This window comes from Crinia signifera, chromosome 1 (assembly GCF_055691185.1).
Source record: "Crinia signifera chromosome 1, ASM5569118v1, whole genome shotgun sequence".
Taxonomy (NCBI): Eukaryota; Metazoa; Chordata; class Amphibia; order Anura; family Myobatrachidae; genus Crinia; species Crinia signifera.
Genome location: NC_139217.1, coordinates 89,269,299 through 89,296,501, shown reverse-complemented (window position 1 = coordinate 89,296,501; position 27,203 = coordinate 89,269,299). Strand labels below are relative to the sequence as shown.

Genomic DNA, 27,203 nt, shown 5'->3' with positions numbered 1-27,203 from the left:
AAGACAACTTTGCCACATGATCGAGAAGTGTACTCTCTTTATATCACTGCTGGGGCGAGGACTGGTATGTGGGATCTCTACAGTATTTCCCTAATGAGAAGTGTTCCCTCTGTATATCACTACTGGGGCGAGGACTGGTATGCAGGATATCTACAGTATTTCCCTAATGAGAAGTGTTCCCTCTGTATATCACTACTGGGGCGAGGACTGGTATGTGGGATCTCTACAGTATTTCCCTAATGAGAAGTGTTCCCTCTGTATATCACTGCTGGGGCGAGGACTGGTATGCAGGATATCTACAGTATTTCCCTAATGAGAAGTGTTCCCTCTGTATATCACTGCTGGGGCGAGGACTGGTATGCAGGATATCTACAGTATTTCCCTAATGAGAAGTGTACTCTCTGTATATCACTGCTGGGGCGAGGACTGGTATGCGGGATCTCTACAGTATTTCCCAAATGAGAAGTGTTCCCTCTGTATATCAGTGCTGGGACGAGGACTGGTATGTGGCATCTCTATAGTATTTCCCTAATGAGAAGTGTACTCTCTGTATATCACTGCTGGGGCGAGGACTGGTATGCGGGATCTCTATAGTATTTCCCTAATGAGAAGTGTACTCTCTGTATATCACTGCTGGGGCGAGGACTGGTATGCGGGATATCTACAGTATTTCCCTAATGAGAAGTGTTCCCTCTGTATATCACTACTGGGGCGAGGACTGGTATGTGGGATCTCTACAGTATTTCCCTAATGAGAAGTGTACTCTCTGTATATCACTGCTGGGGCGAGGACTGGTATGCAGGATCTCTACAGTATTTCCCAAATGAGAAGTGTTCCCTCTGTATATCAGTGCTGGGACGAGGACTGGTATGTGGCATCTCTATAGTATTTCCCTAATGAGAAGTGTACTCTCTGTATATCACTGCTGGGGCGAGGACTGGTATGCGGGATATCTACAGTATTTCCCTAATGAGAAGTGTTCCCTCTGTATATTACTGCTGAGGGCAAAGGGGGGAATTTTCGTATTCATGGCACATTCGTATTTACGAATACGAATGTATATGCCATTGGAAGAATACGGCCGCTAATTAGCTGGTTAGGCCGCTAATTGTCGTGAAAATACGTCTGTAAAATACACTTCATGTTCCAGGCGTATTTCCAGAAGTCTGCACGGATCAGTTAGATTCATGCAGGCTTCAGTGTAAAAAAATAGAAAAAATTAATAAATCATTTTAAAATAAAACAGCGTGGGGTCCCCCCCACGGCCGTAACCAGCCTGGGGCTGGGGCTCAAAGAGCCGGTCATGGTTTAAAAAAAATCAGGGAACAAACTGTGTAGGGGTTCGCTGCATTTTTAAAGCCAGCACCAGGCCCAAGGGCCAGTCCTGGTTCCCAAAATACGGGAGTCAAAACGAGTATGGGTCCCCCGTATTTTATTAAACAGCACCAGGCCCAACCAGCCAGCAAGATAATGCCTTTTTATACAAGTCCCCCCGGCCAAAACATTAACCCCCTGACCTGTCAGGTTAGGCGAGGACTGATATGTGGGATCTCTGTTTCTCTATTTTCACCATTAGAAATTATTTGTATACGTTCTTGGAAATTTATTGAAGGCTGAGCTGTGATCATGATTTTTATAATATTTTATTTCATAAAAAAACTATCTTGTGAATTCTGTATAAAACATTTAACACTAAACATTTGTCCACAGATTACTGTTTGGTAACATAAACTTTTGCCTGTACGTGATACATTATTTAAAATAATGACTTTTTTGAAGTTCAGTATATGGTATACAGATGTGTCCATGCTCATCTAGCCTCCTTGTTAATCAGCCCTACTTATTGTGCCTTGCCATGGTAAAACTCAATAGCTCAAGGCGTTTTTTTTCTTTGTTTTTAAAGAATTTTTCAATAGCATTTTGTTTGCAGAGCAGCTTCTGCTGATTAAAATGATATGTAGCATATCTATATTCATTGACTGTGGCTGTATCTTCACAAGAAATGAAACATTACAGTATTTTCCTGGAAAGCTTGTATTGCATGGAGGATAGATGTTTGTGGACACATCTGTACATTTGATTTTATCCTATTGAATTTGCACCCACTTAATGCATGTACATTATATGTATGATCACACACCAGCTGCTATGAGTGAGATATGCAAATTGTACTTTTCATCGCTTCAGCTATATCATGTTGATGTCTTTCACATTTCTTCCTTCAGAATCCTCATATTGCTTGTACGGTACATATAGGCTATTGATCTCTTACCACTCGGTCACAAGATCAGTAATAGCAAGAAGTGTCATGTACAAACTGCACAATCTGCGCCTGAGACACTTTTGTCTGGTGCATTTTATAAATTGGCTTTGTGCATAAGGTGCAAGATACGTCCCGTTATATGTATAGCTACAAGGCCCAATGTTCTCAGAGGTTGAGAACAGTGCCGTCTTTCCCATTGGACACGATGGGCAGTTGCCCGGGGGCCCTAGGACCTAGGGGCCCCCGGCCCAGCCCAATGGGAAAGATGGTGGCCGGGGTCCGGGAATCCGCTCACCCTCGCTGGGGGATCCGGGCAGGGGGATCAGGGCGGTGGCGGTAGCTAGAAGCCTGATTCGGCGAAGCTCTATTTGCCGGCGGGGCGGGAAGCGCTGTTGCATTTGAATAGACTGGCCGGACGCTGATTGGCTGAATTCAGAAAATCAGCATCCGGCCAGTCTTTGAAAAGGCAACAGCGCTTCCCACCCTGCCGGCAAATAGCGCTTCACCTCCTAGCTAGCAGTGAATTTAATTTCGGGGGTCCGTGTGCCGGGGTTCTGATCACCCTCACTGGGTGATCCGGCAGGGGGATCAGGGCATCGGTGGCGGTAGCTAGGAGCCCGAAGCGGCGAAGCGCTATTTGCCGGCAGGGGGGGGCGAGAAGCGCTGCTGCATTTAAAATGACTGGCTGAATGCTGATTGGCTGAATTCAGCCAATCAGCATCCGGCCAGTCTTTTCAAATTCAACAGCGCTTCCCGCCCCCGCCGACAAATAGTGCTTCGCCGCTTCGGGCTCCTAGCTACCGCCACCGCCGCCCTGATCCCCTTCCCCAGCGAGGATGGTCGGATCCCCGCCACCCGGCCACCATCTTTCCCATTAGCGCTATTTGCCGGTGGGGCGGGAAGCGCTGCTGCATTTGAAAAGACTGGCCGAACGCTGATTGGCTGAATTCAGCCAATCAGCATCTGGCCAGTCTTTTCAAATGCAACAGCGCTTCCCGCCCGCCAGTTAATAGCGCTTTGCCACTTCAGGGCAGGCTCCTAGCTACCGCCGCTGCCCTGATCCCGCTGCCCGGATCCCCCAGCGAAGATGATCGGATCCCCGGCCGCCGGAAGCTGACTGGCTGCCGCACGGAGCCAGAGAGGTGAGGGTTGGGGAGGTGACTGTGGGCTCCTGGGCAAACTAATTTGGGGGAGGGGGTCCAGTGAACTAGGTTGCCCAGGGGCCCTTCCTAATGTTAAGACGGCCCTGGTTGAGAAGAGTTCATGCCCTTAAATGAGGAGGAAATGCCATGTGTCCTCTTGGGACGTGGGCAGTGCTTCTGCTACTGTGCCCTCTTCACCACTTTATTATTTAAATATCCTGTCTGGGCTAATGGAAACTACTTTCTGTTATTCCATAAAAAGTAGACTCTCTTTTCACCTGGTCCACATTTAGGGTCAGATTCTGAGTCTTGTGTAAATCGGTCTTATTCCAGCAACTTCCGACATTGGGAAATCTATACGAACATCCACTGTATTCTGTTTTAGCTAAATCTATATGATCGCACATACCCCATATGGAAAGTATGTGGGAGTGGCCATCAGCACAATTATCTGTTTTTACACCAGCACTATCATTGGTGCAGGAGATCTGACTGAGGTCAGGCACCATTATCTGCCTTTACACCAGCCCTGTCCATGGTGTAGGAGAGCCAAATGAGAACGGTTGGATCTCTGCATACTGTATGTTCACCTCTGAATAGGCCACATCTCTGTCTGCGCACCCCCCAGGATACTTCATCCACAGACGAACACCCTGTTGCCACCCAGTAACCCCAGTTCAGCAGCAAATGAGAAGCCACCAAAAGGTGTATGACTGTTTTGTGTAAATGCTCTAAGTTGTGTTTGCAGACCACAAGGAAATCCCTTCACATTCCGAATTGAATTAGTCCTTTAATGATGTATGACCTCAATCCGCACAACTCTTGATCTAGTGCAAATTCACTTATTCTTAATACAACAAGCGCAATCATGAAAATGCAGGAATCTGGCATCTCAAAATATAAGTATTTGTGCTGCAAGTTCTTTCCTTTGTAAATAATCTTTATTGTGTGATAGACTGTAAGGTCCCGTTAGGAAACACACATGAAGGAGCATCACAGGGCTACAGATTGCACCGTTCTTTACTACTTTGTTAATATAATATCTCCAGATCTAGCAGAAGACAGAAAAGAGTTGGGAATTTTAGTCATAGAACGCAGAATGTTTTAATTACTGTATGTTGTAAATTGTGCTGCTTTTGTCTGTTTTCTATTGTTTGTACATATTGAAAGCTGTGCATGCCGTAACCTATTCTGTTTGTCCTCTTTCCTTTTTATCTTGCTCTTCACGACTTCACTCTGAATTGTGACACATCACTTGGGCCTTGGTGTATGTAAGCGTCTACAACTTTATGGATACCTTGAAACAACTAACGGTGTATGTACTTAAACATGCCACGCGCAAATCTTGCTTTTGAATGCTGCCAGTATTTACTAAAAATAATCTTGTTTTGTGTTTTTCTCATGCTGAGTACAAAAAAAACTCACATTTGTTAAAAATAATTTGATAAAGTTACTTTTATTTAAAAAAAAAATCTAATGTGCTGAATAATATGCCAATATATAAGAAGCTGTAGCAGCTAACAGGACGGTTTGTATTAAAATCAATAGAGAAGAAATGATGCTTAATAATGGCTTATAATAGCGGCTTGAGGAGAGAGAGAGGCAAACTGTACAGTTCTCCAGCTGCCCGTGTATTGCATACATGCGGGTTAGCTTGTTTTTTGCTGGGGTGTGTTTGTCTGTGCTGTATTTCCAGATGTTTATTTGCATCACCTCAGTAAATGTACAATTCTGGTTTTATTCCACAATAGGTCCAGCAAAGTACTTTTTTTTTCCCCTAAGGAAAATATTTATATGTTCATCACTTTTCTGATAAAAATATCACTATTTTATTATCATCCTGGAAAGCACATGTAAAATTTAACCTAAAACAAAGATACTTTTACCAAATCATACCCATAGCACATTGTAATGACAATTCGTCCGGGACGTGTGTAAATGCCCCAGGCCTGCTGCCACACGTTCCGCAGATGTCAGATGTTAGTGTTGTGTTCTTGCCTTTCTCTTTTCTCACTGGAGCATTCTTTACAGTTCTTTTTTAAGTGTTTTTGAAACCGGTATTTAATGAAGATATGTCAATATTTTTACTGCTGCTAATTACTTGTTATTTTTACACAGCAGTGTGTTCCTCATTCAGGATGACATAGTTAGTATAGGACACGTCCACCTTACCTGTTTCCCACAGACTTATGTTATGGTTTCTGACTGAATCACAACTTTGGTAGTGTCCGATTCCCACCCAATACTTTTTTTTTAATTTGCACAAATCTACTTATCAGAGAAACGTGAAGCATGGTGATAACATGTCACCTGACATGGTGGGGACGAGGATCCATGCCCTGTTTTTTTTTTCAGGCTTCCACATAGGGTAAAAAAACTATAGACCGATCCACCTAGGTGGGAAGGTACTTGAGCGCTCAACTAAAGTGGTTTTAAATCCAGCAGTTGCTATAACCAGGATAGTTAGTCCTGGATTAACAAAAAATACCAAGAAAGAAGAAAGAACTAGCAGCGCTTATTTGATATAAAAAACACAATTAAACGATTGGAATGTCTTTACATGAAACAATACTATTGTATTTAATAAATTACTTTCAATATAGGACAATAAAATCATGTACAAATAACAGGTAACAAAATAAAACATCTATGATATAACACTCACTGAGTATAGGCCCCTATGAATAGTAAGTAGTGATAGTTAGCACCCCATTTGTACTGGCAGGGGTCCTAATCCGTTAGAACTCCACAAAACTTGGGGCCTTATTCTGATTCACTAGCAAAGGCAAACCTTCTCAAATGGGCAAAACCATGTGCACTGCAGGTGGGGCAGATGTAAGATGTGCAGAAAGAATTAGATTTGGGTGAGGTTCTACTTCAAAGTGAGATCTATATTGCAGTGTAAAAATAAAGCAGTCAGTATTTGCCCTGCACAGAAACAAAATAACTCACCCAGATCTAACTCTCTCTGCACATGTTACATCTGCCCCCCCCCCCCCTGCAGTGCAAATGGTTTTGTCCATTTAAGAAGGAATTTGCCTTTGCGAGTGAATCAGAATAACCCCCTTGGTGCTTTCCCTAGGATTCTTTTCACGCAGGCACACTTTATATTGTAACATGCATTCATAGATGCATAAATACTGATGTAATAAAATGTACAAATGTGGCACATGAAATAATCACAGTCATATTTGGGTCTTTTCATGACTCATGTAGACGACAAATATTTTGTGAGAAAATGTACAAGCTCAAATGAATGTAAGGGATGGCTCAATGGTCACAGTGGCAGTGCACATTCCCATCCCAGAGGTCTGTTCTTAAAGTAGTCAAGAGATGACCCCTGTATAACTGATATGTGTGGCCGATTCAGACCCATTGGCTCGGCTGCAATTATGTAGCCCATGCGATTATCAAATGACCGCGTATGCGCACAATCTGCAGAGTGCATGCGCAAGCAGTCCTTGTGATTACAGCCAGCAACGACTAGCCATTGCTGGCCATTCACAAGTTTATTGACATGCGCTGGATGTTTGGGGCAGAACACCAGCGTTTTATAGGAGTGTCCTGGAAAACGCAAGGCATTGCTCAGTCATTGGGATGGAGGGCCCCTGATGTCAGCAGTGGCCTCCTTCTCCACACGGCCTTCATAGCGTATATGCTGCACGCTCGTTAACTGGGGGGGGGGGGGGGTGTTATGTTTTTAAAAAATGTATGAACAGTGCACCTAAAGTGCACTAGGAACAGCCCGCCGAGTAATGCTCGTGGGGCTGTCCCCTGCAATCTCCCCCAGTAATTAGCGGCTGGGGCGATGTATTAACAGCCACCTAGGCGTTAAACCGCCCAGGGATAGCATTGTCCTATACCCACTGCAGGGACAACGCTAGCCCTGATGCTGGCACAGGGCTGTGCTGGAGAGCTTGCGGTAATAGCAAGATCTTGTGCATGCCCATTACAGCCGGCCGGGGGGAAAGGGAGATCATGCATGATTTCTTTGGCACTCGCAGATCTGAGACACCTCTATGGTGTCTCTGATCTGCGGACGCCCTGTACGAGGACATAAGCGGATGTCATCTGCCTGCCCCCCCCCCCCCCCCCACACCCGCATCATCAGGGAATTACCATGAGAACGCCCATGAGACGCTGGGCGTTTCCATAGGCACATTCCCCGGTCTGCCTCCCCACACCCCTCTGCACCCCCCGCCCAGACTTCTGTGTGCCAGCGCTGTGGGCGCTTGCACACAGCGGCTGCATATGCGCATAAAACCTATGCACAGTCGCAAACATTCAGTTCCCAATGGGAACGCGCATGGGACTGATTGAATCAGAATAACCCCCATAGTTAGGCTGCAAACACAACATCATAACGTGTCCACATTATATTAACATAATGAATGTTGGCATTCTCATTACCACATAGCATACCACACCTGCTTATATTCAGGGCTGTACAGAGCAAGTCAGGGCTTGGGTACTGTAGGGGATGTGGCCCAACAGTTGAGGCGTGGCCACACCCCTAAAAAAATGTATGCTGCACCGGCAGGTTCTGTGGACTCCTCAGCCAGTGGCAGATCCAAGAGGAGGTAATTGGTGTGATCACTCCCCCCACACACATCATGCAGGAAGAGGAGACAGCAGCGTCTGTGGATTCACTTCAGCCCAGCACACAATGCGTGTGCTGAGCTGCGTAGAGAGGCTGTTGTTGATAACAAATATGAAAGGGAGACCTGGACCTACGACGAGCCCCTAAAACAACCTGGACCTGAGTAATTACTACTCGTCTCCCTCACCCCTCACAGACCCTGCTCATAGTATATATAACAATGCCAATCTTCTCACTTTGAGTTTACCCTACCCCCTAAGTCTTCCCTAGGTGTGCACGTATCACACCCCGATAGCTGTCATGTTGTATAGGAGCATTCCTGAGAATGCAGCCTATCCATTCACTTGGATCACCATTGACTAATGATGAGACTGCTACAGATTGTAGAAGGACACATAGGCGGTATACATGGAATGCTGACTGCCAGTACTCCAACAGGGGGGCGAACACGTATACACATAGTATACAGTATAATACATTGCTCTGATAATCCCATTCCATCACTACATAAGATTAAAGTTTATTTATTCCTCATGAAAACCTTTAACCAGTCGGCCAGTGGACTTCTGGGCATGGCTGTAATGTATCGCCATGTATGCTCCCCATGTGTACAGGGTAATCTGCCATGTGCTTAGTATCATATCCAGAAGTAGGAGAATGTTACAGAAAAGACACATTTATTTAGCTACAAACAAAGGGAAAAAAAAGGCATGTACCTGTTTCTTCAATAAGGAATCCTTTATATTATCTGTTCAATAGGTCTCTTTGTGATGATAGCTACACTGCACACTCCGGCTTTCCCAGTGCTTGTAAGTAGCTACAAAGTGGTGTTCGGTGCCACAGGATCATGCAGTTGTCAGGAAGCCAGAGCGGTAATGTGAGTGCCTTTTGTTCCCATACCGCGCACTTCTGCCTTCTCCTACAGATGTCCTATAACGTCTTCCAGACCGTGGCTTTAGTTGTGCTCAGTGTACACCACTGAAACACTACACTGGCATGTCAGCATTTCAAGGTCTGATGTTTTATAAGGTTTTACAACGTCTAATCCTTTAGAATTCTTTCCGTTTTCAACATTTGCACAAAATGGTCATTTTCCCATACCTTAGCTTCAGTACATTATATTCAAACATCCCACTGCATATACTAGTAAATAAACTTGCATAGATCTGAGTACACAGGCGGGACTACCATTGGTGCAGCAGGTGCATTGAGGACTAAGGGGCCCACTGCTGCCACCCACTGCTGAGTAACATATTGTGTACTTGGGTTGGAGTGGCGGAGGGGGGGGGGGGGGCAAATTTTAGTTTTACAAATGGGCCAGCCACTCAAGAATACTCATTTTAGTCATTTGTCGGGAGTTGCCACACAACTAGCCAATTTGGTCAACTGTAACTATTACTACTATATATATATTGGGTCATATTGATCACGTCTCACCAACTATAAATATATAATGATGTGATTTTACCACATGGGATAAACTCTGTACTCAGAAGGTATTGGCCCCTTCAGATCCATTTATTTGGTCTATCTCCAATTCATGTGGAAATTTTGCCCCTTCTTATGACTGACCGAAGCTTGAGCTCTCTATATGCCATATACTGTACCAGCTTTACAGGGTACAATGCACCGCCGCTATTCCCAATGGGGGAAATAGCGGCAGGTCCCTATTCAATGCTGTCTTTACCAACAGCATTGATGCGGGATCAGCCAGAACAAGCCTGACTTCAGAAGCTGTCGGGCCCATTCTGCCGATAACGGATGTGGATTGTCGCAATCCCGGACGCAGATTTTCGTGGCCACGCCCCCTTTGCACAGATCGGCAGGCGGGACATTGAATTCCGCCTGCCGATCTGCTGTCGATCAAAACGCAAAAGGGCCAGAATCACGGCTGTCGGGAGGGATCGACAGCCATGATCCTGGATTGAATAGCCCCCTTTAGTCACAGGCTAATCCTTTTCATGGAAACCGCAGCAGCAGTGACATATGCTGCTATACAAACCAAAAATACCAAAATAAACTTCATTGAGGTAATTTACTAACCACATATTTTGAAATATGCAGCAGTGCGTTCACTCATGTACGCCGTAAAGATGGCAGCAAACTCCCTCCGGTGGCAGCTTGACGTACCTACTGTAACTAAGAATGTCGTTCTGGTTGGCTCGCTAAGCAGCGTAAGTTTACTGCTTAGCAAGCCTTGTAACGCTGCCCTCTGCGCTGCACAGTGAATGTACCCACCGCACTGTGAATGGATGTTTTGCAGGCCTAAAATCATTCGATGGTCGCCGACCATCGAATGATTTCTCTAGCACTTGCAAATCTGTCAGACTCCGGTGACATCAGCCTCCCAATCCTGGAAGGCAGGTACCCACCCGCATTTTGCATGGGGATGCCCAGCGGTTTCCTGGGTGCACCCACTGTTTTCCTGGGTACGCCCAGGCCTGCCCGTCTCCTCCATGCCCCCCACTTTTCAAACACCATGGAGACTATGCAAGTCTCCGAAGGCGCCCGCATAGAAGCCCTGCTCATGTGCATAAGTGAATATGCGCAAGTGCACAGAGCCGGCCCTAGGCAAGATTTTGGCTGGTGCCGCCACTAGTTCCGCCTCTGACCCTGCTCCCCTTTCCCAGTGCCATCAACCCTCTTCATAGCAGTCATCATTTTGGTGCTCCTACCCGCAATAATTTAAATAGAAACAGTGCACACATTCGGTGTGCAGCCCAAACAGTGGTATGTTCTTGCTGGTAAGGGACATGGCCACACAATAGTACCCCCAATTCAAATTATGCCACACAGTAGTGCAACTTTATTCACATTATATCATGCGATGGTGTCCCTTAATCACGTTACATCACACAGTAGTACCACTTTACCTTATATACATTACTCCTCACATTATTCACATTATACCCTTAGAAAAAAATCCTGAGAAAATATTGTATTTTAAGCACCTCCATGGCCACACTGCAACCCAGTACAAAGCAGTGTGTGCTGGGCAGAGGAGAAGAGCTGCAGCTGCTGCTGTCACTTAAGGGGAGGGGGCCCGGGGCCCCCACTGGGCCCTTCCATCAGACTTTGGCCTGGGTAAATTGTACCCCTACCCCTTTCTCTCAGCACCCCTGATAATACAACACAGTAATGCCCCTTACACATGACACACATTATTAATGTCCTTATAAACATAATGCCCCTTACACATTATGCCTACCTTTATTAATGCCCTTCATACACATAATGACACACATAATGCCCCTTACACATATGTTGCACATTATTAATGCCCTTATACACATGACACACATAATGCCTGTTAAACATATGTCGCACATTATTAATGCATTTATACATGACACACATAATGCCCCACCCCCAGACAGCATTTGCACAGCTGCTAACACTGTGACCTCTGCCTCTGCTTGAATACAGATGTTTACTCATACATCATGCCTCAATAGGCCATGCAGCTCCTGGCCAGTTCTGCTAACGTTGGGTGCCTTTTTTTGCTGAAAATTCGTCTTATTTGCATTGTTATGTGACCAGGACACATAAGGAGCTTCCAATGATTAAAACGATATGCGGCATGCCTATATTCTGTGTGCGATTGTGGCTGTACCTGCATACGGAATGCTATGTTACAGTGATTTCCATAAATACACTATTTCATATGCAGATACAGCCTCACTCACACACAGAATATAAGCATACTGCCTATCATTTTAATCAGCAGACGCTGCTGGTGCCCATAGGCATTCCAAATGCCCTAGACATTTGCCTAGTTTGCCTATGCTTAGGGCCGGCTCTGCATGTGCAGACCTTCAACATCAATTAATAAGAATCAGGGCCTAAATGAATATATGTAGAAGCATTAAGTAATATGTTATCTTTCAGATACAGGTGAAATTGTTTCAATAGTGTATAATTTTGTGGCACATGCTCAGTCAATCAAACACTACATTTGTATTTTGTATTATCAAGATATTTTCAGCGTTGTCATATTACTGAGTCATTTTCTTTTTACTGAGCTCGGTAATTCTCTAGTATTTTTCGTATTTATTATTTTTAACCATTTCTTCTAATACTACTAACACAGTAACTACAGTCACACCAGAAAATTTAACCTATTTCCACATTCCTCTTTCCCAGGCTTTACTAATCTTTTAAATAACACACATGCTTTCCTCCGTCGTTTTTTGGGGGGAATGTAGCACAATGCAGACTTTTCATACACTTTCATAGAGGTTCTCATGTTTGAAATACCTGCGGAAATATCTGATCTAACAAAAGACTATTTCATATGGCTCCCTGTCCGTCATTACATTTTTACATACAGATCCATCGATAGAGTCCTTAGGTCTACCTGCTATTATTTTCTATGGTCGGAATAATAATAATGCAGTAATTTTAACTCAACACAGAGCAACCACTGTGGAATTTGCTGGCATATTGCACGGGCATCAGATGGAATGTTCATTGTTGGTTATTCTGTGAAGTCCGTTGCACTGGCTACATTTTATATATATATAAAATAATGAAAACACTTTATGATTATTTATTTAAAGGCTACATTCTATGCTCAGGTGATCGCTGTATTTTGTAATACCGTAACATTAATATATGCAACACACTTGTGTGGTTGTATTAGTTTAAAAGTCATGTCATTCATATTGGAGGAACAGTGACATCACTTCTATAAAAAAAAAAATATATATATATATAGCAGGAATCCGGCACTCATGGTAAATGGAAACAAATACAGCTTACTGGTAGGAAGCTTGGCAAAGGCTGCGGTGCCCTCCAATTCCAAATACAGAGGCAGGAAGAAGGCGGCACTCTTCAGGCTGAAGAAAAGGGTCCTTTAATCTAAATCATTAAAGGACCCTTTTCTTCAGTCTGATGAGTGCCGCCTTCTTCCTGCCTCTATATATATATGATCACATGACTCCGTTATAAGGTATTTCATGATGGAATAAATAAAATTATTGAAGAGTCACGTAGAACATTCAATTTTAAACAAACATGGCAATTTGCCCGCATGTCACATTATAAGAAGTACTCTCTGTCTGGGGTTTTTGACTGCCCATGCAAAATTGAAACTATTTTAAGGTAACACTAATAAATGAAGTACTTATCAGTTCATACTATTAATATGCAGCCAACCACAAGCGGCTAAATAGTGTTTATCTCCATCATCACGTATCTTACCGAGTTTCATTATGTAGCATCCCTAGGGGACTGGCTGTACATATTTGTGCATGTCCTTTCTGGACTTAGTTCTCGCCACAGGTAAGGAGCAGTCAAAATCTAGTTAGTTCCAGTTACATTTCTATACGCATGTGCAGCATGGAAATGTGTATATTTACACTGTACTCTAAATAAGGCTTGCGAGAGAACACATAGCCCGATTAGGCTTAACAAACTGCTCCTACGTCATGCAGCAAAAACTAATTTGGAAAACTATTTTTTTTAAACTTAATGAAGTAGAAATTTGTGTGGATGTATTATACAATGTATTCTTTAATACACTTTCTACATTTGTATGTAATATCCAGTGTCGGCTCCACAGGTGGGACTGCACTACAGCATAGTACAAGAATCAAATTGATGAGCCGCACGTACTGCCAAACATCACCAGCCGAGACTCACTGGCAGTACAGTAGGTGCAGTTCCCCGTTTGAACTCTGATCAGCGCTGCAGCCCCATCTCTGCAGCCGCCACTGGTTATATCTTTATGGTTAACTTGAAAATAGAGCCGTTTAAGTATGTATTTCCAAGTATTTGTGCTTCTCAAAACTTTTGCAGGTACTTAAAACAGATGCACAAGAGCATGCCTCCAGAAGCTACTGGGATACACTGAGGCGTAGCACAAGCCAAGCCCTCTTTTCGGACCTTGCAGAGGTACAATAAAACCTCTTTGGTCCAAGATACATTTGTTATGTTACAGCTCATTGCATTCATCATAACAAATCATCAGTGTTACTTACAATCTAAATTTACATCCATTTTCATCATGTTCTTTGCCTTGCTTATTTAACTTACATCAATGTTGTATTACAAATACTCTGTTACTGTTATCTTTATAGTAAAATATGTATTAACCGTATCAGCAAATAATTCATATTGTGTGTGTGTGTGTATGTGTGTGTGTGTGTATATATTCAGGTTGAGTGTCCCTGAGCACGAGATACTGTAGTGGCACCTTTGCTTTGTGACGTGCACACAAACTTTGCACCTGATTCTGTATAGACGCATTTATTTATTTATTATTTATTTACAGTTTCTTATATAGCGCAGCAGATTCCGTTGCGCTTTACAATAGTAGACAGTGATAAAACAAACTGGGTAGCAACAGACAGACTTTGAGGTAGGAGGGCCCTGCTGCAAGCTTACACTCTATAGGTACATAGGAGGGAAACGCAATGTGATAGGTTACTTGCAGCAGCAAGTGCAATGCAAATGCAGAAGGAGATGCGCTTGCGATCACTTAAAGCTGCAATGAGATCGCAGTGTTAAAGGAACAATGCTCCGCTGCAGTGGCCAGTGTGACCTTTAACAGGCTGTCACAGTGTAGCTTGCGAGGCCAAGGGAACTGCACCAAACGGCAGATTCCTTGGCCTGACCACTTCCAGGAAACTAGGGGATACCCGGCTGCATTGCCCGACAATCAGGAAGAGGTGTTGGCAACATTATAATGTGATGGCAGGACCCGTCACGCAGAATCCACAAAAGTTTGCATATCCAAAAAATCTCAAAACTTTTTTTGTCCCAAGCATTTTAGATAAAGGATACACAACCTGTGTGTGTGTGTGTGTGTGTGTGTGTGTGTTTGTGTGTGTGAAGCCATAACAAATACAATAACAATAATTGCAAACCATGTTATTACCATTAGGAATCAGGATCATATGGATTACACAATTTACCAGTCCCACTCATTCTGATTTAAATTTGTACAACAATCAATGCTATAATGCAACAAAAGCCATGAATATATCTAGTGACCCTGGTTTTAACATTTGCAGTCAACTCCTGGTGTATTGATATTACTGTATTTGTGGTTGTACCTTTTATTCCTGTACCATTCACCCAATCCATGGCATCTTATAATAGGAATAGCCAGCTCCAGTATTCTGACTGCCCATCTTCATTCCCCCTTATGTCTGTTCTGTTATTCTACCAATTTGGGGCCTTATAGCTTTCTTGCAGATGACTGAGAATACATAGCCGCCACCCAGACAGAAAGGGGTATACTGTATTTACTAAAGCTTCTAAAAATATGGTGATGTTGCCCATAGCAACCAATCATATTCTGTCTAATATTTTCTAAGATTCAATTGAGAAATGATAGACAGAATTTGATTGGTTGCTAAGAGCAACATCACCTCTTAATTTTTTTAAATCTTTATTAAATTTACCCTAGGGGCGGAATATAATGCCGTCTGAGTTCGGCAGCAGTGCGGGATGCCGGCCAAACTCGGACATTTATTTAAAGGGGCAATCAATTAGAAGGCATGGAACTCGGGTCGGCATTATATTCTGCCCCATATTGGGAAGTCCGATACTAAAAAGACTGAATGGTACACAATTTGGAGATGGCTTGTTGATTACATCATAGGAAATGGGCAGCTGCTATTTATCATGGGAGTAACCAGGCCTGCTAAGAGACAGCATAGATTGGCTGAACTAGCACCCAATAAGCAATTATTATACTTGTTGGAACAATGATTGAAACCTACAGAACATAACCAGGGTTCCACGTGACATCATCATTGATAATGATAATTCCCCCCCAGCACCTTTTTTCATACTCACTTCATCCTCCGGTGTCCACGACGGCCATCGGAGTTATCTTCAGTGGCATCCCCGGTCCCAAGGATGCATTGCGCGGGTGCGCCGTTGACATCATCGGTGCACCCGATCAAATGCATCCTTGGGATTGGGGATGCCACTCTTATGGATGCCAGGGGACATAGTGGACGTCGGGGGACCAGGTGAGTATGTAAAAAATATATATATATACTAGGTGATTCATCGCGCCCTACGGGCGCTCTTCACACCGTCGTAAGGGGCTGCGCCCCCTTAATTTGTGAACGTTTGTATATGAGAAATATGGTTAGAATTGTATGAAAGATGCCCTGTATTGCAACTTAGGTGTCCGCGAATCGCGGGAGGGGGGGTCGCGGAGGGTGCCGCGAATTGCAGGAGGGGGGGTCGCGAGGGGTGCCGCGAATTGCAGGAGGGGGGGGTTGTGGGGGGGTGGATGCTGCGAATCGCGGGAGGGGAGGGATTGCAGAGAATCGCGGGAGGGGGGTCGCGGGGTGGGTTGCCGCAAATCGCGGGAGGGGGGTTACGGGGGCGGGGGTTGCGGCGAATCATGGTAGGGGGGGTCGCGGGGGATGTGCCGTGAATCACGGGAGGGGGGGTCACGGGGTGGGGTGCCGAGAATCGCGGGGGGTGTGTGTGTGCCGTGAATCGCGGGAGTGGGGGTTGCGGGGGGTGGGGGGGGTGGGGGGGTGTGACGCGAATCGCCACAAGAAAAAATCAACACAGAAAGGTCAACACATGTAAATGTTGACATAAGTGTGGCACTTCATTGGTGTCCATGTCGACACATGAGAATGAATATGAAAACATTCAAAAAATGAAAAAAAAACTTCAAAAACTCATGTCAACCTTTTTCATTGTCGACCATAGCCATGTCAGTGTTTTCCATGTGCAATTTAATTCTGGAGCTGCCGCGAATCACGGGGAGTGCCGCGAATTGCGGGAGGGGGGGGTCGCGGGGGTGGGTGCCGCGAATAGCGGGAGGGCGGGATTCACAGGGGTTCCGGTGGGGGGTTGACGCGAATTGTGGGAGGTGGGGGGTCACGGGGGGTGCCGCGAATCGCGGGAGGGGGGTTTGCGGGGGGGGTGTGACGCGAATTGCCACAAGAAAAACTCAACACAGAAAGGTCAACACATGTAAATGTTGACATAACTGTGCCACTTCATTGGTGTCCATGTTGACACATGACAATGAATATGAAAACATTCAAAAAATGAAATAAATCTTCAAAAACTCATGTCAACCTTTTTCATTGTCGACCATAGCCGTGCCAGTGTTTTGCATGTGCCATTTAATCCTGGGGCTGCCGCGAATCGCGGGGGGTGCCGCGATTTGCGGGAGGGTGGGGTTGCGGGGGGTGGGTGCCACGAATCGCGGGAGAGCGGGGTTCATGGGGGTTCCGGTGTGGGGTTGCCGCGAATTGCGGGAGGGGGGGGGGTCGCGGGGGGGTGCCGCGAATCGCCGGAGGGGGGGTTGCGGGGGGTGTGACGCGAATCGCCACAAGAAAAAAATCAACACAGAAAGGTCAACACATGTAAATGTTGACATAAGTGTGGCACTTCATTGGTGTCCATGTCGACACATGAGAATGAATATGAAAATATTCAAAAAATGACAAAAAAACTTCAAAAACTCATGTCAACCTTTTTCATTGTCGACCATAGCCATGTCAGTGTTTTCCATGTGCAATTTAATTCTGGAGCTGCCGCGAATCACGGGGGGGTGCCGCGAATCGCGGAAGGGCGGGGTTCACAGGGGTTCCGGTGGGGGGTTGCCGCGAATTGCGGGAGGTGGGGGGTCACGGGGGGTGCCGCGAATCGCGGGAGGGGGGGTTGCGGGGGGTGTGACGCGAATCGCCACAAGAAAAAAATCAACACAGAAAGGTCAACACATGTAAATGTTGACATAAGTGTGCCACTTCATTGGTGTCCATGTCGACACATGACAATGAATATGAAAAAATTAAAAAAAATCTTCAAAAACTCATGTCAACCTTTTTCATTGTCGACCATAGCCATGTCAGTGTTTTGCATGTGCCATTTAATCCTGGGGCTGCTGCGAATTGCGGGGGGGGGGTGTGTGCCGCGAATCGCGGGAGGGGGGTCGCAGGGGGGTGCCGCCAATCGTGCAAGGGGGGGTCACGGGGGGGTCCTTTTTGCCGCGAATCGCGGGAGGGAGGTCGCGGGGGGGTGTTTTTTCCGCGAACCGGGGGGGGGGGGTCAGGGGGGAGGGTTTACAGCGATTCGCGGGAGGGGGGGTCGCGGGGTGGTGGTTATGCCGCGAATTGCGGGAGGGGTCGTGGGGGGGTTCTTTTTGCAGCGAATCGCGGGAGGGGGGGTCGCGGGGGTGTTTTTGCTGCGAATCGCGGTAGGGGGGGTCGCGGGGGACCGGGTATTTTTGCCGCAAATCGCGGGAGGGGGGCGCGCGCGGGGGGGGAGGTTTTGCCGCAAGTCGCGGGAGGGGGGCGCTCACCTGGAGGCCATGGAGTAGCAGTGCTGGGCAACATGGGAAGGCAGTGGGTGTCTGGCACTGTCTGTGGGCTCACTGGGCTGGTTCTCTGTCACATACCTCCCAACATGACCCTCTCCAGGAGGGACACAATGCTCTGTTTCTAGACTTCCCCTTAATGTATGATTGCCATCACCTGTTTTAAACAGGTTAATTTCTCAGAAAGGTGTTCAGCACAGATGAAGGCAATCACACATTAGGAAAGTCCAGGAACAGAGCTTTATAGACACAGACACCCACTTTGAGTGACAGATGTAGCCAAATATATAGGAGATTCCGATATACAGAATAATCCCTTATCCAAAATATCACTTCACTATAATAGTATAGAAATTAAATCAATAAAAGATCTGTATATATGAAAATAGAATTTCTGTACCCGGCATATGTAGCATATTGGCACGTATTGACTACTTTCCTACCATCAAATATTTAAGACACATCTGTCACTCTCTAGGGTTAGATTGAAAGCATTTAAGTTACTTGTTGGTAAAGTATATTCTATGTACCATGTAAGGATCATGACACCATGTCATTTGTTTATATTCTGTCTGAAGGGCGTGGATGAGCTTACCAGCTCCATGATACATACTACGCTACTTGTGCACTTTTTTGGCAAGAAAGGAAAAATTGAGCTCAACTTTGAAGATTTTTATAGGTGAGTGACTATTTACTATTTATATGAAAACCAATAATAATCTCCAAATACACACATAAACATGCAAAATATCACTGATTTTTATAACACCCCCTTTTTCCCAATATTACTGAAACTATGCAGTTTAATGTCTCACTATTCTTTCAATTTAAGAGCATAGAATAAAAAAAATGGAGATAATAAATCACGGAATTACTTTGTTTACATTGGTTGAATCTTTTTCATTCATCAAATTAGCCACCTTTTGCTGATCTAGCCCCTGAACACACGCATGTGTCTTTCTACTATATAAATCAATATTAATTGGGAAGTTCTTCTACACATTGGAGGTTATTCTGGTTGACACGCAAAGCTGCAAAATTTTCCGCCACTAGCACTGGATGACCCCCGCACACCGACTATCCCCAAACATATGCGAATCAATGTTTTGCATAAACCCTCATTTGCAGCCTTGCGTGCGGGGACAAAATCATTTGATGGTCGACCCACCATCTAATGATTTGGCAGGCGCTTGCAGATATAAGACATCTCTCTCTCACATCGCAATTGTTCATACTGTATGTATGGGAAAGTGCATCACCATCTGGGCAGGCAGGTGTTCCAAATGCTGCCTGTCTAGGTGGGTGGTCTGTGATTGAAGTGAAGGGTTCCCCAGAGGAGAGTATCAGGAGTGTAGGGGTATCACAGTGGCAAGCAGACAGTAGGCACGTTAGGACCGGCAGGCACATATGTTTTTATATCCTCACCAGTAAAATGAATCATACATTGTAATAAACCTGGCAGTATTAATTGGTAGCCCAGATGCTATTATGTCATAGGTAATATAGGTGACCGTAGTATACTCCGCAGGGTCAGTGGGCGTACATACCATATGTGCAAGGGGTGCAGCTGCTATGGGGCCCAGAGCTGGAGGGGGCCCATCTTTACTTTGTAACGTATATGTACTATATACATTTATCACCATTAGTTGGTATATAGAGGCCCTTACAAACTTTTGGTATGGGGCCAATGACTATCTAGTTACGCCTCTGCCTGTACACATTGCATGCGTGATCATCATGAAGGTTGGACTTTAGTAATCACTCCGTAACTATAGCACCGCAGCCCCCGCGACCGCGGGGGGGCGCTATGCATGTGCGGGCGCCAGGGGCTGCAGTGCTATAGCTACGTTACACCCCGCCGCCCGCCGCACCATCCCCAGTCTTTACCTGTGCAGGTGGGGGGGACGCTGCGAGGCGGCTGGGGGGACGGACGCTGCGGGGGACGGACGCTGCGGGGGACGGACGCTGCGGGGGACACAGCTGCGGCAATTACTTACAGCTGAGCCGGGCAGGGGGAGCCGGGAGCTGTCTGTACTGAAGAAGAAAAAAAAAGCCCATACAATGAATGGGCAGCCTGTGATTGGCTGCTGAGCGCTCTCTCAGCCAATTGCTGACTGGCTGAGAGAGCGCTCAGCCAATCACAGGCTGCCGATTCATTGTATGGGCTTTTTTTTTTCTCCTTACGTACTGACAGTGACAGCTCCCGGCTCCCCCTGCCCGGCTCAGCTGTAAGTAATTGCCGCCTCTGTGTCCCCCGCAGCGTTCCCCCCCCACCTGCATTGATGGCTACCTGGGGGAGCGGCAGGCGCGGGGGGGGGGGGGCGGCAGGCGGAGGGGCGGGTGAGTGGCTGGGCGCCCTCCCTTTAACGGCGGGGGGGGGCGCCCAAAATGTAGTTACGCCACTGTAATCACTCCTGCCATTACTCTGTTGTGCGTACCACTGGCACAGTATATCCAAGAGAGTGTGGAGCGGGTGTAGACCTCATTGGGGGAGCCGCAGCAGCGAGCACAAGCTGTGCATATCATGTCCCACATGTACACACGGTCTGCCTTGATGACATATTTTATCCCCCTAGGAAACGGGAATAAGTGCCGTATACATTTCATAATTATTCTGTTTGATAATATCTTCCCTGTACTTTATGCCCTTTTGATCTCATCCATGTCAAATGAAAATAATTAACAGTAAAAAAGAGTTAATCCTATTATTTTCATATTAGGTTCATGGATAACCTCCAGACGGAAGTGCTGGAGATTGAGTTCCTCTCATACTCTAAAGGCATGAACACCATCAGTGAGGAAGACTTTGCCCACATTCTCCTGCGCTACACAAACGTGGAGAACACATCCAGCTGCCTGGAGAGTGTGCGCCAGCGCATGCCTGAGGAGAAGGTGATTTCTTTCACTATATCAGTCTTGTATGACAATTATTTGAGTGCCAACGTTGTTGTGGGCAATCCTCAAAATATTCGCTAAAAATGCCAGCGTCACTCACAGCCAGAGCCGGCCTTAGGCATAGGCAAACTAGGCAATTGCCTAGGGCATTTGGGATACCTAGGGGCATCAGCAGCTTCTGCTGATTAAAATGATATGCAGCAGGCCTATATTCTGTGTGTGAGTGAGGCTGTATCTGCATATGAAATAGTGTATTCATGGAAATCACTGTATCATAGCATTATCTATGCAGGTACTAATTTGAATTGTAGGTACTACTGTGTGATGTAACATGAATAAGGGACACCATCGTATGATATAATGTGAATAAAGTTACTCTACTGTGTGGCATAATTTGAAATGGGGGTACTATTGTGCGGCCACGCCCCTTCCCAGCAAGAACACACCCTGTTTGGGTTGCGCACCGAATGTGTGCACTGTTTCTATTTGAAATATTGCGGGTAGGAGCACCAAAATGATGACTGCTATGATGAAGGTTGATGGTGCTGGGAAAGGGGAGCAGGGTCAGAGGCGGAACTAGTGGCGGTGCTAGGGGGAACCAGCCAAAATCTTGCCTAGGGCGTCATTTAGGCTAGGGCCGGCTCTGCTCACAGCGACTGTTCTTTCAGTGTAAATAAATATAAATACAGCCAAGTCAATTAAATTAAGTTTAGATAAATATTTGCACCCAAAAAAAGAACAGTCGCTGTGAGCAGCGCTGGCATTTTTAAGGGATATTTTTAATGTAACTTTGCTTTCATTGCTGCTATTTACTACAAGTTCCAGCATGTCCTGTCACAGTTTTGGCACTCCCTAATATCAAAACTGTGGCAAGGCATGCTGGGACTTGTAGTTTCACAACAGCTGGAGAGCCATAGGTAACCTACGCCGGACCTAGTGGAAAGCCACTCAGAACATACAAATTATACTTAGACAGGGCCCTGGTCATGGATAGAACCATACCTCCCAACAGTCCCGATTTTATCGGGACAGTCCCGATTGTCAGGGCCTGTCCCGCTGTCCCACCCGCGGTCGGCAGTGCCTCGCGGTGTGGGGGGGCTGTTGGGAGTCCCCCCTGTCAGCTGCTAAGCTGCGGGGAATAAACGCTGTGCGCATGCACACAGCGTCTATTCCCGCAGCCAGGGGGCTGGGGGCATGGCTAGAGGCTCACAGAGCCTCTGGGTCATGCCCCCATAGCGGCAAAATGGGGGCGTGGCCTCGCGGAAGAGCCGCGAGCATAGGCCACGCCCCCAAATTAGGCCCCAAATTAGGCCACGCACCTCCGGCGCGCAGCAGCAGCGTCCCGCCTGCTGGACGGCCAAAATTGGGAGGTATGTAGAACTCATGACCAAATTCCTAGGAGGAAGCCGTTCTAACCACTGCACTGTTTAAAAATACAAACAATGCTAGAATGCTAAATGTTCTACTTATTCTACCCAAGGGATAATAATATTTGATAGTTATCCAAAATGTACAGAGTTGAAGCTATAGTAAGGGTTAATTTGTTGGGGGCCAATTAGCCTAAAAGTATATTTTTGGATTGTGGGAGGAAACCTGAGTACCCGGAGGAAACCCACCCAAGTAGGGGAGAATATACAAACTTTGCACAGTTAGGGCAGTTTCACATGCTCCGGCTAACACCAGGCGGGGAAACCCCGCACAGCCAAGTAGCCAAGTAGCCGTGCCGTGCACAGAAGTTTACAATGGTCACCCCGCACAGCCCAGCAGCCGTCCTTTCCATTGGTGACATCCGGCTGCAAGCAGGCAGCCGGGCCTTGGCCATCCCGTGTGAATGGACACAATCCTGTCCATTATTACTGTGTACCGCATGGCTTTTGTCCATGCAGTGTTTCGCTGCCTGGTGTCAGCCGGAGCAACGTGAAACTGCCCTTAGGGCCATGGTGGGAATCGAACCTATGACATCAGTGCTGTGAGACAGTAATGCTAACCATTACACCATCAGTACTGCCCCTATCACTGTATGGACTGGTGCTCAGCGTACGCAATAATGGACAGTGCAGAATCGCAGGCTACTCTATTGCATCACCACTGCTGAAGTGTAACAGGATGGTTATGGCATTCACAGGTAAGATAGATCAGGGAGGGAACGACAGTGAAATCAAAGGCTTGTGTTTGTACAGATCTTTTGCACTAGGGATCGGGCTGGCTGGGTGGACATGTGTTGTCAGTAGTACAAATGTTGACATTCATAATGTCAACACCACAATGTCAACTGATATGTCAACATTATTAAAATGTTGACAGGCATCATGTTGATATTCTCGGAATGTCAACAGGTTGAATAGTTGACATTGCCAGATTATCGGCATTAGAGTTAGGCTGCAGGTGGGGATAGCAGAGAAATGCAGGAACACTGGAGAAGCAGAGGTTTGACCTGGTAGATGTGGACTGATGCAGGGTTGAGGGAAATTGCTCCTGCTCTGTACGCAGGAAACAAAACACCTATATTTACCCATATGCAGAGCAGTTAGCATCTCTGTGGCCGGCTTATGCAAAAGTACACAGGACCATTGAAACGGATTCAGTATGAGATCCCGGCGTTCAAAATCCCGACGCCGGAATCCCGAACGGTGAAATCCCGACAAGGGGGGGACGTGGATCGCCCCCCCTTGCGGGCTCGCTGCGCTCGCCACGCAGCAGGCCCGGTGCCTCGCTACGCTCGGCACGCTCATTTATTCTCCCTCCAGGGGTGTCGTGGACACCCACGGAGGGAGAAAGTGTCGGGATTTCGGCGGTCGGGATTCCGGCGTCGGGATTCCGGCGTCGGGATCCCGACAGCCGGGATTTTAACTGCATCCCATTGAAACAGCTGTGGGGCCTGGGTACTAAAGGGGGTGCCGTGAATCTGGAAGGCATAGCAATGCCCCATCCAGAAAAATAACAATGGCAAATTTATGGCGCTTCAAAGCCAAGACATTTATCTCTCCCAGCTGCTGGCCCAGGCCCCAAGCAGAGCTGTTCCAAGAGACCCGGGCCTGGGTAATTAGAAAGTACCCCCCACACCCCAGTAGTTGCACATGTTTTCAGATGGCTATTAAACCCTGCATAAGGATGAATATCTGCCTATAGCACCTCCACACATTGCAGGAACTGCTGAGTTCAGTTAACTCTGCATTAACCCTAATGTACACGATACTTAAAGGATATTGGGCCACATATGCTGAGGATGACATTATATTTAGCACTCTCTACTGTATATCAGAGAAATTGTGCTTATGGCCAAGTAGTTTCATTATGGCAACCCATCTATATATATATATATATATATATATATATATACACACACACACACACACCTAAAAAGGCTTACTGCTTCTATAAGGTGAAGTACCTCCACTGACCACTAGAGGCAAGGCAACGGAAATTACTCCTTTGTCTGCTAAAATATGTCATAATAGAAAGTGAAAGCTATTTTTGCAGGGACACTGATCCTTATCAAACTTGCTGGATATAGAGAGAGGGAGCTGTAAAGACAGATATTGGCGGTAGGAGCAGATAGGGATTTTGGGTGGGGTGGAGAGTTTGTGGGATAAAAACTGTCACAACTCAAAGTGAAAGTACACTGCAGAAACCATCATTTTGACGAGCTTTTAACTAGTAGAAAAATAATGTTAAAATGAATATTGAATCAATGTTGCTCTGATTTTTCAAATGTGAATAAAATATTATTTACTGTACATTTAGGCATGGGTGTACTATTCATGGCCACATAAGTTTCATACTTTTGTGACCGACACACATTTCTGCTTTGCTATGTGTTGGCTATAATGTATCTGCTTTGTGTCCCTTACTGAATTTGAGCCAACCCTATTGTCTATATTGACAGATTTGATAGTCAGTTGAACCCAGACATAACAACAGCTTACATCGGCCATCTGTGCTGACAGGCAGGAGATCTGAGGCAGACCTCCCTGACAGCTGTATGGGTTCCCCTACACCACGGAAATCCCTGATGATGACACTATTCTGACATCATATGACTTCCTCTGCTCAATAGGAATGTGTAGGCTCCCTGATTAAGCCGCATTCACCCTGCACACTACATACTGTACAGTGCTCAGGTGGCCGGGAGAGGCAAGCGACAGTTCCTGGACACTTACTACATTCAAAGTGGTCACTGACCGTCAGGACCCATAAATAAAACTACGATTTAAAGTGAGAAATCACCGCACTGCATACCTCTCAACTGTCACGATTCCGTCGGGACAGTCCCGATTTTCGGGTCCTGTCCCGACGTTCCACCCGCGGCAGGCATTGTCCCGCTGCGGGGGGTGGCAGTTGGGAGACCCCCCAATCTAGTAGAATAGACGCTGTGCGCATGCGCACAGCGTCTATTCTCGTATGAAAATGAGGTCACGGCTAATTAGCATAAGCCGCGCCCTCATTTGCATATGCCCCGCCCCCTTTTCGGGCGCTCGCGCGGCAAAGCCGCGCGAGTGTCCCTATTTCCTCCGGACGGAAGTTGGGAGGTATGGCACTGCGATGCACATTATAAATGGCACCACAGGGCAATGCCTACCTAGGTTTGACGAAAACATAATACTGATTGCCAGCACCAGTTACAGCTTGTGGCTAGTGGAAGTTAAAAATAGTTTGTAATAGGTTAGCATTTAGCAAAAGTGACTTGGGAGATGCCAGGGTTAGGGTTAAGACTAGTAAGGAGATGACCCCATATGCTCTACAGGAACATAATGTTGACAGATGAAAGGTCACCAAGCATTAAGTTCCATATGTTCAAAAAGTTGAAATTGCATGGATTTTTGTACCTGTTCTGACAACTTTCTAAATAAACTCATATTGAGAATAGTAACCTTCGGTGAGGGCATCGGTAGGAATTAAATAAAGGGCCTGATTCAGGTGCTCGGTAAGCTGCAGCCCCGGCAAATATCTGCCCCCCCCTGCCGCTGATTCCCCTCAGTCCCAACAAAAACACATCCCCTCGCATGCCCTCGCCGCAGGAGAAATCATTTGATGGTCGCTGACCATTTCAATGAACATTGAAAAGAGCATGTGTATACTGTAGGTCAGGGGTAGCCAACTCCAGTCCTCGAGACCTACCAACAGTTCACGTTTTCCAGCTCACCTCACAGGTACACAGGTGCACTCGTTACTGACTGACACATTTTAAAAGATCCACAGGTGGAGCTAAATACTTCACTTGTGATTCTGGGGCAGATTTATTAAGCTCAGTGAAGTGATAAACTGTCTGGTTTTTATCACCGGCCAATCAGCTCCTACCTGTGAAGTTACAGGCTTGCATACCTCCCAACATTATCCTCTCCAGGAGGTACACAATGCTCTGCTCCTGGGCTTCCCTGGTAATGTAGGATTGCCATCACCTGTGGGGAGCTAGGTAATTGATAAGAAAGCTGTTTCACCACAGGTGATGGCAATCATACATTACCAGGGAAGTCCAGGAACAGAGCATTGTGTCCCTCCTGGAGAGGATAATGTTGGAAGGTATGGGCTTGGTTTGAAAAATTACAGGAACGAACCGATTGGCCGGTGATAAAAACCAGACACTTTATCACTTCACCGAGCTTAATGAATCTACCCCTCTGTGAGGAGACCTGGAAAACGTTAACTGGTTGGTAGCTCTCGAGGACTGGAGTTGGCTACCACTGCTGTAGGTCATCATTATCCTTTAAAATACAATTTATTAGTTTGATCGATGTATTTACTGATTATTTTATGTAGTATTTGTATATTATAATATTGTTATGGTTTGCGTATATAAAATGTAAATTCCAGTCACCTCATACTGGCAGGCCCATTCCCCCTGGTAGATTACATTGATGAGTAAGATCATCCTATCTATCACTAAAGAGAGAATTACAAAGAGCCCAGATAGGTTGAATGACTGCTTAGAAGCTTGTGTATCTAATTGGTTCATTGCCTGTGTAACAGATGTATTGTAAGGCTGGTAATCGGGCAATA

The 27,203-nt window shown here is 46.0% G+C and overlaps 1 protein-coding gene across 3 annotated transcripts in view; it reads left to right on the top strand.

Annotated features, from left to right (window-relative positions):
• Nucleotides 1-27,203, top strand: part of MICU3 (mitochondrial calcium uptake 3) — a 131,905-nt gene that overhangs the window by 89,228 nt on the left and 15,474 nt on the right. The window contains exons 8-11 of one of the 3 annotated variants that reach the window (XM_083169840.1): nt 4,682-4,720; nt 13,805-13,900; nt 18,890-18,990; nt 21,032-21,203. In XM_083169840.1, coding sequence (XP_083025966.1) covers nt 4,682-4,720; nt 13,805-13,900; nt 18,890-18,990; nt 21,032-21,203 — 408 coding nt within the window. The remainder of the gene's footprint in view (nt 1-4,681; nt 4,721-13,804; nt 13,901-18,889; nt 18,991-21,031; nt 21,204-27,203) is intronic. The other 2 variants (XM_083169849.1, XM_083169858.1) reach the window with 2 other exon arrangements.